The sequence below is a fragment of the Phascolarctos cinereus genome, unplaced genomic scaffold (genome assembly GCF_003287225.1).
Source record: "Phascolarctos cinereus isolate Bilbo 61053 unplaced genomic scaffold, phaCin_HiC Scaffold_2;HRSCAF=192, whole genome shotgun sequence".
Classification (NCBI taxonomy): Eukaryota; Metazoa; Chordata; class Mammalia; order Diprotodontia; family Phascolarctidae; genus Phascolarctos; species Phascolarctos cinereus.
The window spans coordinates 3,155,641-3,167,570 of record NW_027555625.1 but is presented as its reverse complement, the minus strand read 5'-3'; the positions used below and the strand labels follow the sequence as shown (position 1 = coordinate 3,167,570).

Below are 11,930 nucleotides of genomic sequence, written 5' to 3'. Positions count from 1 at the left end.
GAATTAGGGTTAGATAGTACTAGTCCAAGAGTCCTTAACCTGGGGTTCATGGGCAGATTTCAAGGGGTCCATGAACTTGGATGGGAAAAAAAATTACGTGTTTAGTTTCACTAAGGTCCAACTGAAAGTTAGCTGTTTCCTTCCCTTGTGGGCAACAAAGAAAAGTTTTGAGAAGGGATCTGTAGGCTTCACTAGAGTGGAATCTAGAACGCAAAAAAAGTTGAGACTCCTGATCTGGGCCAATCTCCTAATTTTAAAAAGCAGGAGACTAAGGCAGAGGGAGGCCAGGAGACCACCTCTGCAGCATCTCTTCTCTGATGTTGCCCCCACCCTGGTGCAGACCCCATCACCTCCCACCTGGATTGTGGCAATAGCTTCTGGGGGGGTCCTGTTTGTCTTGGGTCTCCCCCTATTCCCGTCCATCCTCCAGCCACCAAAGTGATTTTCCTAAAGCACAGGTCTGACGGTGTCACTCCCCTTCTCAATAAACCCCACTGGCTCCCTAGGGCCTCCGGGAGCAAATGCAAAATCCCATTCTGCATCAAAGCTCTTCCTAACACCCCCCTCCCTTTTGGGTCTTCTCACACCTTACTCCCCAACAGGAGCTCTTCAATCCAGTGGCCTCTGGCCTCCTGGCTGGCCCTTGAACAAACCCCTCTCTGGAGGCTTTCTCTCAGCATCCTCTCTGCCCCCCAGGCCTGGCTCACTCTCCCATCACGTTCTGACTCCTGACTTCCCTGGCTTCCTTTAAGTCCCAGCTAAAATTCCACCTTCTACATGAAGTCTTCCCACCCCCTCTTCATTCCAGCGCCTTCCCTCTGCCTATTTTTACTGGATATAGCTTGTAGGTATGTATTTGTTGCATGCTGTCTTCCCCATTAGACTGTAAGCTCCCTGAGGGAAGGGACTGTCTGCTTCTCTTTGTATCCCCTGGGCTTTGCATAGTGCCTGGCACGTAGTAGGTACTTAATAAATAAATAAGTAGGTGCTGTTGGTTGATAGAAAAGAGCAGAGGTCATATTCGCACTCAGTTTCCTGACTCCAAATGCCTAGCGTTTTGCCCTGGATTGCCCTGTCCCAAGTGAAGTCAAGGGTGCTCTACCTCTAGAGCACGGTCTCTTCACTGGCTGATTCTGGGCCCTTTGTCCTGTCGGCCAAATTCCAGGTATAATCATTAACTCAGCCCCAACTCAGGCTCAGTCTCTGCTCCTCGCTGCCCACAACACCTGTTGGCAATGGGGGCAGAGGAGGAAAGGCCGCCATCTCCCAGGGCTGCGGAGCCCGCCAAACTGCGGCTTCGGAGGGAGCTGGGGCTGGCCAGCTCCGTGTCACTGATCGCAGGCTGCATGATCGGCGCCGGGATCTTCATGAATCCCCAGCATGTTCTCTACCACATGGGGAGCCCCGGGGGAAGCCTGGTCATCTGGGCAGCCTGCGGTCTCCTGGCCACTCTGGGAGCACTGAGCTACGCGGAGCTGGGCACGCTCATCACAGAGTCGGGCGGAGACTACGTCTACATCCTCCGGACCTTCGGGGCCCTCCCTGCCTTCCTGGTGATTTACGTATCCACACTGTTGGTCAGACCGGCTGGGATCGCAGCCATGTCACTGACCTTTGCAGAGTATGTGGTAGCTCCTTTCTACCCCAGCTGCTCCTCGATGCCGGTGGTGCTGGTCAAATGTGTGGCCGCCGCCTGCATCCTGATCCTCGCCTTGGCCAACTGCCGAAGCGTGAGGCTGGCCACCGGGTTGATGAACCTATGCACCGTAGCCAAGGTCTTGGCGCTGCTCGTCATCATCGGCGGAGGGTTCTGGGTCCTGGTCCGGGGTAGTGCCGGCGACACCCTCCAGAACGCCTTCGCGGACACCACCCAGCAGCTGGGAAGCATCAGCATCGCTTTCTACCAGGGCCTCTGGTCTTTCAATGGGTGGAACAATTTGAATCTGGTGACTGAAGAGCTAAGGAATTCAAAGGTGAGTGACCTTCCTCCCCATCAATCACACATCCGCAGGTTTGATTCCTAATTGGGGACCACGAACCATGAACCAGAAGGAACAGGGCTGGGCAGGAGGTGGTCTGTTCTGTTTGATTTACGGGTGGCCTCATCTTATCTCACGTTTCGGGGCCCTGAGAGGCCCCCCAAAAGCCGTTCACTTAATTCCACAGCCCCAGGGGAAGGAAACCCTCTGCACTGAGAGGGATAGCTGAGAAGCCAATTCAGCATCTAAGCACCTGCTGTGTGCATGGGACAGTCTGAAAACATCCTAGCAGGAAGCAGTTGGGGAACACTTTAAAGTTTGCAGAGCATTTTATGTCATCTTAGCTTGTCCCCACAACAACCCTTGAGGTAGATGCTATTACCATCCCCCTCTCCCCCCACCTTTCACAGAACAGAAAAATTAACTGGATTTGACCAGATTTGACCAGGAGCGCACAGCTCCCAGGGGCTTCAAATGCGGGGCTCCCACAAGCCTCACCCACCGTTCTGTCTCCCACATCTTACCTGCAGCAAAATGGCAGGCTCTTACTCCAGGGAGAGCCCACAGTGTCCTGGGGGGGACCCAGCATGTGTGCAGATAAAGAGGTTACAGGGTGGAGTGGGGGGGTCATGAGAGCTCTGCCCAAGAGCTCCAGGACAACAGGAGGAGGGACTGCTTGCTTCCTTGCAGCTGGGAGATCGGGGAAAGCTCCCCCAGAGATCAGTCAGTCAGTCAACAAGCCCTGAGGACTGCTGGGCACAGTGCTAAATGCTTGGGGTCATCGAGGCTCTAGGAACCCTCATCCTAAGCAAAGAGGCAGAGCTGTGGTTGCAGCCTGGAAAATGATTGCAACAACAGAGAGGTGAAGAGGGATCATATTGCCCACAGAAGGACAGTCTGTGCCAGTGGGCATGGTGGGGAGAGGAGAGGAGGAAACAGGCAGGCCAATGGCAACTTGGTCTGGAGCATTCAGGAGAAGAGAAGCAGAGGCAGATGAGGCTGGGAAGGTGTGGAGGGCTCCGGAGGACAGGAGGAGGAGCTGGCCTTTTGTCCCCGAGGCAGGGCCCTTTCCAACCCCAAATGTCAACTCATTTAAAAAGCCAGCCAAACAGTGGGCCAGGAGAACCCAGAAGGGGGAAAGAGGAGGAGACAACTAGGGGGGAAGGGAGAGTTTCTGCCCTGCGGCTTGGGGGGCCCTTCCCCAAGGCTGCCTCTGTAACTGAAGCCCTAGGAGTGCTGAGTAGGGCAGCAGGAGGGATGACAGTGAGGAAGGGGCCCCTGCCTCCTGCTAGCTCCCATGGGCCCCTGGGGCAGGGCTGGAGGCTGGGTGGGAGGGGTCCAACCCTGTGGCCCTCCCACACCCCACTGGGGGATGTGATGGCCAGGGCAGCGGTCTACTGGGGGAAGGCTAGGGATGAGCCTGACAAGCCTGCTGGGGAGACAGAGTTGCCACCAGGGCCCCGGGGATTCCAAGGCTCACTAGTGTGGGCCCTGGGACCAGCCTCTTCCTCTCCTGGGGCCTCAGTTGCCTCCTGGATGAAATAGAACACTATTACTTTCAGAACCCCGTCTCATACGGGTGTGGTGAGGGCCATGCGTGAGAAGGCTTGGGGCAGGGCAGGAGGTGCACTGCTATTGTGCCATGGCTGTTATGACCTTATCCGGGAATGACCCAGGAGCCCTGGGCAGGGGCAGGGTTTCCCCAGAGAGAGACATCACCCAACGCACCTCTCCTGGAACCAGACCTGCACCCTTGAACTCAGGAGACTTCGATGAAGACAGTGGCTTTGGTGGGGGGAAAGAGGGGAGGCGGGCCTTCAAGGACATCCCCTCCCTTGCCTCCCCCGTCCCTCATGGGTCCCAGGGCTCCCAAGGAGGGGTTGCTGCCAAACCTTGGCTCTGGGCTTCTGGCTGTCCCCGGGACTCCTCTAATTTCCCCTGAGCTGAGAAAGTGGTTAACCATTCACCCAGAGAGCACTAGGCAGGCCAGCTGACCTCCTCACCTTTACCTTTAGGAATCCAGAGCTCCACCAGACCTCTGTTCCCACAACTGCAGCATTGGCTTGTATTTATTTACTTAGCTATCTATCACAGGTGCTGAATATTTAGTGAATGTCTTTTTTTTAAATTAATTTTTAGTTTTCAACATTCACTCCATAAGCTTTTTTTTGGGGGGGGGCTAGGCAATGGGGTTAAGTGACTTGCCCAGGGTCACAATGCTAGTAAGTATTATGTGTCTGAGGCCAGATTTGAACTCAGGTCCTTCTGAATCCAGGGCTGGTGCTCTATCCACTGCACCACCTAGCTGCCCCCTAATTGTCTTTTTATTAATTGATTTATCTTAGTATTTTCTGTAACCACAACCTTACCCGACTGTATGCTGGTAAATGTAGACTACCAGCTCTCCAAAGGGAACAAAATGCATCCCCAACAGATTTGAAAATTTCACGTGCATTATTCCCATTTCCCTCATTACTTCCTTAAGTCTAGACAAGAAATGCAACAAGAAAGCAAGCCCTGATTGGTTGTGTTTGCTAATTTCCAAGGTGTAAATGTTTGTACTGAAATTTTAACAACTGGCTCTCTCGAGCAGGTACCAGCTGACTCCTTATAAGTAAGACACACCTTACCCTTATACTTCCTGTCCTGTCCAGCATCCATTCCTCTTCTGCTGCTCCTCCTCTCTTTCCCCCTTCTCTTTCCCTTTCCTTTCTTCTTCCCTGCCCTTTCTTTTCCCTCTACCTGACACTGCCCTGAATCCAGGGCTGTCTGCTTTCAGATAGGCTCACATCCCACTCCCAGCACCTCCCCCCCCCCACGGCCCCATTCTCTATCCTGAGCAGAGCTGAGAGCTGATGGCCCTGAGGGTCATTGAGGCAGGTTAGAAAGTCCCCAAGAATCCACTGTGCTAAAAGTCTAAGGCTTAATTCAACTCTATGAGCATTGGTCCAATACCTCTCACTGTGAGCTGCAGGATGCTGCTATGGGAGAGAAAGGGCTGGCCTAACAATCTTACTTTATAGAGCACGATGGAGGCCCTGAGGCTGTTTCCATACTCCCATCACTATGAGCAGCTCCTTTACAGAATCACAGAATCTGACAACTGGAGGTGACCCTGACATCTGACCCTATGGCCTCCATTTAGTCCAGCTTAAACAGGAAGGAAGGGAGGGAGGGAGGAAAGAAGGAAGGAAGGAAGGAAAGGAGGGAGGGAGGGAGGGAAGGAGAAAAGAAAGAAGGAAGGAAGGAAGGAAAGGACGGAGGGAGGGAGGGAAGGAGAAAAGAAAGAAGGAAGGAAGGAAGGAAGGAAGGAAGGAAGGAAGGAAGGAAGGAAGGAAGGAAGGAAGGAAGGGAGGGAGGGAGGGAGGGAGGGAGGAAGGAAGGAAAGGAGGGGGGGAAGGAGGGAAGGCAGGAGGGAGGGAGGAATCCCCACTCTGACTTTCTGGAGAGAAGGTTGTCAAGCCTAGGTTCAAGCACTTCTGAGGAAGGGAGAGGGAGCCGCCATCACATCTCAGCAGCCCATTCTACTTTGGGGTGACTCTTGTGGTCAGGGGTCTCTTTTTTGACCTGTGGCCTCAAATGGCCTCTGCATCTTTCCCAAAAGGCTCCCAGTCCTGGTCCCTGGAGGCCAAGCAGAGCCAGGCTAATCTCCTTCAGCAGGAGAGCCTGCAGGTACCTGAGGACAGCTGTGCCCACCCACTGTATCCCACACATGTCTTTCTAGGCTGACTCTCCTCCATTCCTCCAGCCACTGCCCAGCTGGACTCTGGGCCCTTCCCCAGCCTGGCTGCCCTCCCCTGGACAATCTCCAGCTTATCAGTATCCTTTCTAAACAGTAGATCCCTGAACTGATGGCCACCTTTCAGATGAGGGGCAAGAGCCCAAGCCAGTGAGACTCTCGCTGGCTCCTTCCTGGAAGCTTCGGCTCTCTCTAGCCCAGGAGAGGCCAAGGGTTTGCAGGCCTAAAGGTATTATAGAAATATTAAGTTCTTCTCCTCCTCGTCCCCCTCCTTTCTGCCTCCCCTTCTTTCTTTTTTTTTCCTTCCTCTTCTTTCTTTCTCTTCTTCTTCTTCTTCTTCTTCTTCTTCTTCTTCTTCTTCTTCTTCTTCTTCTTCTTCTTCTCCTCCTCCTCCTCCTCCTCCTTCTCCTCCCTCTCCCCCTCCTCCCTGACTTCCCTTCTTTCCTCTTTCTCCTTCCTCTTCTTCTTTCCTTCTTCTTCCTCCTCCTCTACCACCTCCTCCCCCTCCCCTTCTTTCCTCTTCCTCCTTCCTCTTCTTTCTTTTTTTCTTCTTCTTCTCCTCCTCCTCCTCCCCCCACCTCATCTTACGAAGATCCCCAAGTGAAATACCCTCACTCAGCCCTTTCTGAAGGCTCAGGCTGGTTCCCTGCTCATATTGCTGGTTCCCTGTTCTTGAATATGTATGCACACCTGGATTCTAAGCCCCCCAGGGCAGGCAGGGGCCATGGCCATATCACCTCTGTCCATCCTTAGTACTGGGAGTAGGGGCTTTGCCCCTGGCATGCACAGAAGAAAATGCTTGAATATTGAGAATCCAGCATGGGGATGGGGGATGGAAGGAGGTCACTGAGTCCCTTTTCATGTTTCTCTCTACAGAAGAACCTGGTTCGGGCCGTAGTGATCTCCATTCCCCTGGTCACTGTCCTCTACATCCTTGTAAACCTGAGCTATATGGTGGTCATGAGTCCCAGTGACATCCGGGACTCCAGCGCTGTGGCGGTCACCTGGGGGTGAGCAGCAGCCACAGGGTAGCCCTTGGGGGAAACCTCCAGGGCTGGGCAGAAAGGATAACCTGCATCCCTATAATGTTTGAGTGTTGACAAAGCCCCAGCACCATTATTCCCACTTTTCAGAGGTAGAAACTGAGCCCAGAGAAGGAAAAGCCTTTCCCACTTAAAAAGTGAGAGGCAGATGCCTTCACTGTCCCAACATGGCCCCCAAGGTTCTTTCTCAGGACCTTCTCCTTATGTAGACTCCCAAGCATAGACATGAGAAGCAAAGTGACCAGCCCCGGGTTACCCAGCTGGCAAGTGGCCAAGGCAGGATTAGAACCCAGGATCCTGGAACTGGCCATCTGCTCCTCCTGTTCTCCAACCTCCATTCATGGCCCGCCCTTCTCCCTGCTAGTTCCCCTTACCGTCCCTGCACATTTCCTCCTATTGCTCCCATGTGTCAGCCTGTTAGGGAGGGGGTCAGGGCAAATTCCAGGTGGGAGGCAGCCAGCTCTGGCCTTGGACACCTCTCAGCCTCAGTTTACCCCTCCTTCGATGGCAACAGTAATCCTGGCACTCCCTCCTTCACAGACTTGTAAGGAAAGTCTTCAGGAAAACAGTCTCTAGCCCCTGGCTCCCCAGCCACCTGCGGCCCCTGCCTTGAAGTATTTCTCTGATCCTGCAATAGAGCACCGGCCCTGAAGTCAGGGAGACTCATCTTTCTGAGTTCAAATCTGTCCTCAGACACTTCGTAGCTGTGTGACCCTGGGTGAGTCACATCACCCTTTGTGCCTCAGTGTCCCCATCTGTAAAATGAGCTGAGAAGGAAGAGGCAAACCACTCCAGTATCTCTGCCGAGAAAATCTCAAATGGGCCATGAAGAGTCAGACATGCCTAAACCATGGAACAACCACAGCCACAACAGGCCAGCTGTGCCCCAGCTGCTTCACAGGATCTGAAGGTCCAGAACAGGCCCTCCCGGCAGGATCACGGCTTGCTTGGCTAGAAGGTAAATCAGGGGAAGACAAGGAACAGACACAAGTACACATCTCCTTTCTTGCCCTTTGTGTTTTCTAGGAATCAGATCCTGGGAGATTGGGCCTGGCTGGTGCCCCTCTCGGTGGCTCTCTCCACCTTCGGGTCAGCAAACGGAGCGTTTTTCAGTGGGAGCCGAGTGTGCTACGTCGCTGCCAGGGAGGGGCATATGGTAAGGAAGGGCTTCCTCCTGTCCCTGCAGCAAGCTCCCTTCTCCAGGCCCTGATGCTCCAGCTGGGGGCTGGGGGTAACGGCACCTACTGCCCAGGCTGACCCCCACCCCTATCCTCTGAGTCAGGACTGGTCCAGGAGTTTCTGTGCTGGCCAAGAGGAAGCCTTGATCCCCTTTGACTGTCCTCCCCGAAGGTCCCTGCCAGGGCCTAACCACCTTCTTCCTTGTGCTGTGACCAGCCAGGTATCCTGTCCATGGCCCACGTCCGGTATCTCACCCCTTCCCCAGCTCTGACGTTCACCGCGGCAGTGGCTCTGATCATGATCATCCCTGGAAACTTCAGCAGCATTGTCAACTTTTGCAGGCACGGGGGAAGGTCCTGCTGCTGCTGCTGGGACTGTGGGGGTAGGGTGGAGGTGGGGAGGAGGAGAGTGTGAGAAGGTGAGGTGGGAGGAGCTCTAGGGACTCCTCTCCTCTGACAGAGCAGGACAGAAGGGAGAGGGCTGGTCCGAAGTCCTAGAATGCTGGAGATTCAGCCACAGGGCTCTGACACCCAGTGCCCTGCCTCCTTCCCCTGCCACTGGGCTGTTGGTCAAAGAGGAGAGAAAATCAACCGACTTCTCAATTTGGGATGACCAAAACGTCTTTCTTAGGACAGGTCAAGTGAGCAAATACAAGGAAGGCTCTTGGGTTCCAAAACTCACCCTCATTACAAGATGGCGGGCAGCTGTGACGCAGTAGTTTCTCTAAAAAAGATCTTTAGGTTTTAGTGCACTCTGAGCTCAAGGCGAGTCAGGAGCACTCCTCAAAAGACTGAATACAATCCTGAGGAGGGGGAGATTCCCAGTTATTACAGTGTTGAGGCAGGGGAGGTTTGAGGAGCTGGCTGGCTGCTGGGGTAACCTCTGTTGCTGCTGACCATCCCAACAGAGGCAGAGGCTAGCACTTCTCGGGCGATTTACAATCCCCACAGCCCTTCACACATGTTATCCCATTTGACCCTCCCAGCAACCCTGGAGAAGGACCTAGTATTATCCACGGTCTCTCATGGAGGGAACAGAGGTGAAAAGTCTTGCCTAGGGTAGGGTCACTGATCTCAGCAAGGGCCAAGCCCAGGTCTCCCCTACTCCACGGCCCTAGAGATGGCCACCTCCTTCCCCTTCTCTAGTAGGTTTGGCTGCAGGAGAAATGGTCTTGGAATCAGTCAGGGCACATGGTCAGCCCCAGCTCCCTCCCTCCCTCCCTGACTGTGGCCCTTACTCGAGGCAGAGAATAAGCCAGTGTTCTTTCTTAGCTTTGTATTGTGGATGATTCATGGAACTACCATCAGCTGCCTCCTTTATCTGAAAGTTAAGAAGAAAGACTTGCCAAGATCATACAAGGTAAATTGAGTCAGCACTTACCATGTGCCAGCCACTGGGGATACAAGTAAAAAGATATACAGACCCTGCCCCCAAGAAGCTTACCTCCTCACAGGGCAGAAGAAGGAAGGGACTGGGGTGGAGATCTTGTGGGGAGGTCCAGTGAGTCAGAAGCAGAGCCAGGAGAGGAATGAAGGATGGCTGGCTTACAAGAAGAGCTCATCAGTGGGAGAAGGGGGATGGGATTGAGGACCCTTTTGTTTGCATCAACCTCTTGCTCCACCATCTGGTTGATAGTTGTCAACTTGGTGGTATCTCCTGATGCCTCCTGTCTTGGGTGTAACAGGTCTTAGAGCTCACCAGGAAGGAACAGAGTGTGAGCCCAGGGAAGGGACTGAGTGGGCAAAGGAGGAGCTCAGGAGGGAGGGCCTCCAGTTCTGCTGAGATTTCATGAGCCCAGAAGCCAGAGCTGGTCCAGCTTCCATGGTGTGGGCCATTGGGGTCTATAGCCAAAACTGTCCATAGAGTCTAGAGTTGGACTAGACCTTATAGACCTGTGATCAGCCAGGCATGAGGGGAAGCTGACCTTGGGGTCAGGAGAAGCCTGAGGTCAGCAAGATAGATGGTGGAACAGTTATTTTGGGGAAAACTGCTGTGACCAATGAACCTCAAAGTCGATCCAACAGTCAATCAACAAACATTTATTGAGCACCTGCTATGCACCAGGAGCTGAGCTCTGGGTTAACCTCAGGGATGAGCAAGGCAGCTGGCTGCCATCCTTTCTCATCAGCCTGGGGCAGATCAGGGAAGGTCTTTCTTCTCTGATCTCCTCCCCTTCCTCTCCTCCTACCTCGCCTGCAGCACCCACCACTCTAGAGACTGCAATTCAGTCCTGTCTGTGAAGAAAAAGAAGTTCCTTGGTCCATTTTAGATTCTTTGTCTCTTGTGAGATCTATTGGGTCATTAGTAAAGGTAAAATACAATAGATGGAAATTCCCTGAGGTAGTGTCAGAAGCCTTTGAAAGCCATTGATGAAGTGAAATGACAACAGGCAGGATGTCTACTCTGCTTCCTGTTTCCAGCTCTATCCCTCAGTTTCCATGTCTATGAAATGGGGGCTGGGCTGGGCTGGAGTGCCTCCTCCTGTTCTAGAATGACCAGTTGGTGTCCTCTTCCACTGAAGGTCCCCATCATCATCCCAGTCATTGTGCTGCTGGCCTCCATCTACCTGATCCTGGCACCCATCATTGACCAACCACAGATGGAATTCCTTTACGTCTTCCTGTTCATGCTCAGTGGCATAGTGGTGTATTTCCCCATCATTTACTTCAGATACCGGCCCCGACTCTTGCAGGAGGCCACAGTACAAATTCAGCTCTTCCTAGAAGTGGCTCCGACCATGAAGAATGTGGACTGATGGCCACTGGGACACTCTTCATATCTTGCCATGTCTCTTGACTTAATATTTCTATTTTTTATTGTGAACTTAGTGAACATGGACAGTTCCTGTTCATGAATTGGTGAACTTTTGTTACATATCATTTGGTTGGGGTTTGCATATGTGTGTACATATTAAGTGTTGTCAATAAAACTTCCCTGCTCATCCCCTTTCAAATTTACTTCTGCTGTCTTTTATATATATATATATATATACACACATATATATATATATATATATATATATATATACATATTTTAAATGTTACATTGATAGTTTACTATATTTTCTTCTTTTATTGCATTATGGTGACTTCCTGCCAAATGCTCCTTCACTCCCTCACCTCCCATAGCATTATCAAGAAGTACATAGGCTCTGGGACCCCTCTCCTAATGCCCATTGATCAGATACTTAGAGCAAAGCTGGCTGAATCTCTCCTTAGGAGGAGGGGGGAAGGGACAGGGCTCTCTGGTACTACTGGTTGAGTTCCCACAGCACTAATGTGTTCTCCACCAACTGAGGAAAAAGAAAAGAAAATATCTGGGTGAATGTAGACTACCCACTGAATACCAAAATGGCAGCTTATTCTAGAATAATGTGAGTCATGTTAAGAAAGGGGGAGCGCAGTGCTCGTCAGCCTTCACCATAGCTCCAGATCTAATGTCCTATCATCTTACAGTGATGGTGGACCGGCTTAGAAAGAAAGACCCAGGTTGGATAGAGAGACCTAGGAGTCATCTGCACAGATCCCAAGTCAACAAGCATTTATTAAGCACTTAATGTCTTCAGACTCTGCTAAGCACTGGGGATACAAAGAAAGGAAAAGAAAAAAATAAAACAAACCAACTCATGCCTCAAGGAGCTTATAATCTAACAGGGAGACAACACGCAGATAGCTATGTACAAACAAGGATAAATTGGAGCTAGTCAACAGAGGGAAGGCCCTAGAATTAAGAGGGATTGGGAAAGGCTTCTTGTGGAAGATGGGAGTTTGGCTGAGACTTGGAGGAGACCAGGGAAGCCAGGAGGCAGAGATGAGGAGGGAGGGCATTCCAGGCAGGGAAGATGATTCAGGAGATGGGTCACATTCAGAGATCAGCAAGAAGGCCAGTGTCCCTGGAGCTCAGAATAGTGGGAAAGGGGTAAGGTATAAGAAGAGACGAAGGGAAGGCAGGGTGCAGGTTATGAAGGGCTTTAAAAGATTTTATATTTGA

At 52.2% G+C, this 11,930-nt stretch overlaps 1 protein-coding gene across 2 annotated transcripts; it reads left to right on the top strand.

Annotated features, from left to right (window-relative positions):
• The first annotated feature begins 1,206 nt into the window (after nucleotides 1-1,206).
• Nucleotides 1,207-10,897, top strand: LOC110194884 (b(0,+)-type amino acid transporter 1-like). Of its 2 annotated transcripts, none has more exons than XM_020967472.2 (6): nucleotides 1,207-1,973; nucleotides 6,595-6,728; nucleotides 7,788-7,917; nucleotides 8,157-8,293; nucleotides 9,212-9,299; nucleotides 10,462-10,897. In XM_020967472.2, exons 1-6 carry the CDS (start codon nucleotides 1,236-1,238, stop codon nucleotides 10,693-10,695), a joined length of 1,461 nt encoding a protein of 486 aa, XP_020823131.1. In that variant the 5' UTR covers nucleotides 1,207-1,235; the 3' UTR covers nucleotides 10,696-10,897. The 2 variants fall into 2 exon arrangements, with proteins under 2 accessions (XP_020823131.1, XP_020823132.1); XM_020967473.2 differs by having other exon boundaries at nucleotides 1,208-1,973; nucleotides 8,157-8,281.
• The last annotated feature ends 1,033 nt before the right edge of the window (nucleotides 10,898-11,930 follow it).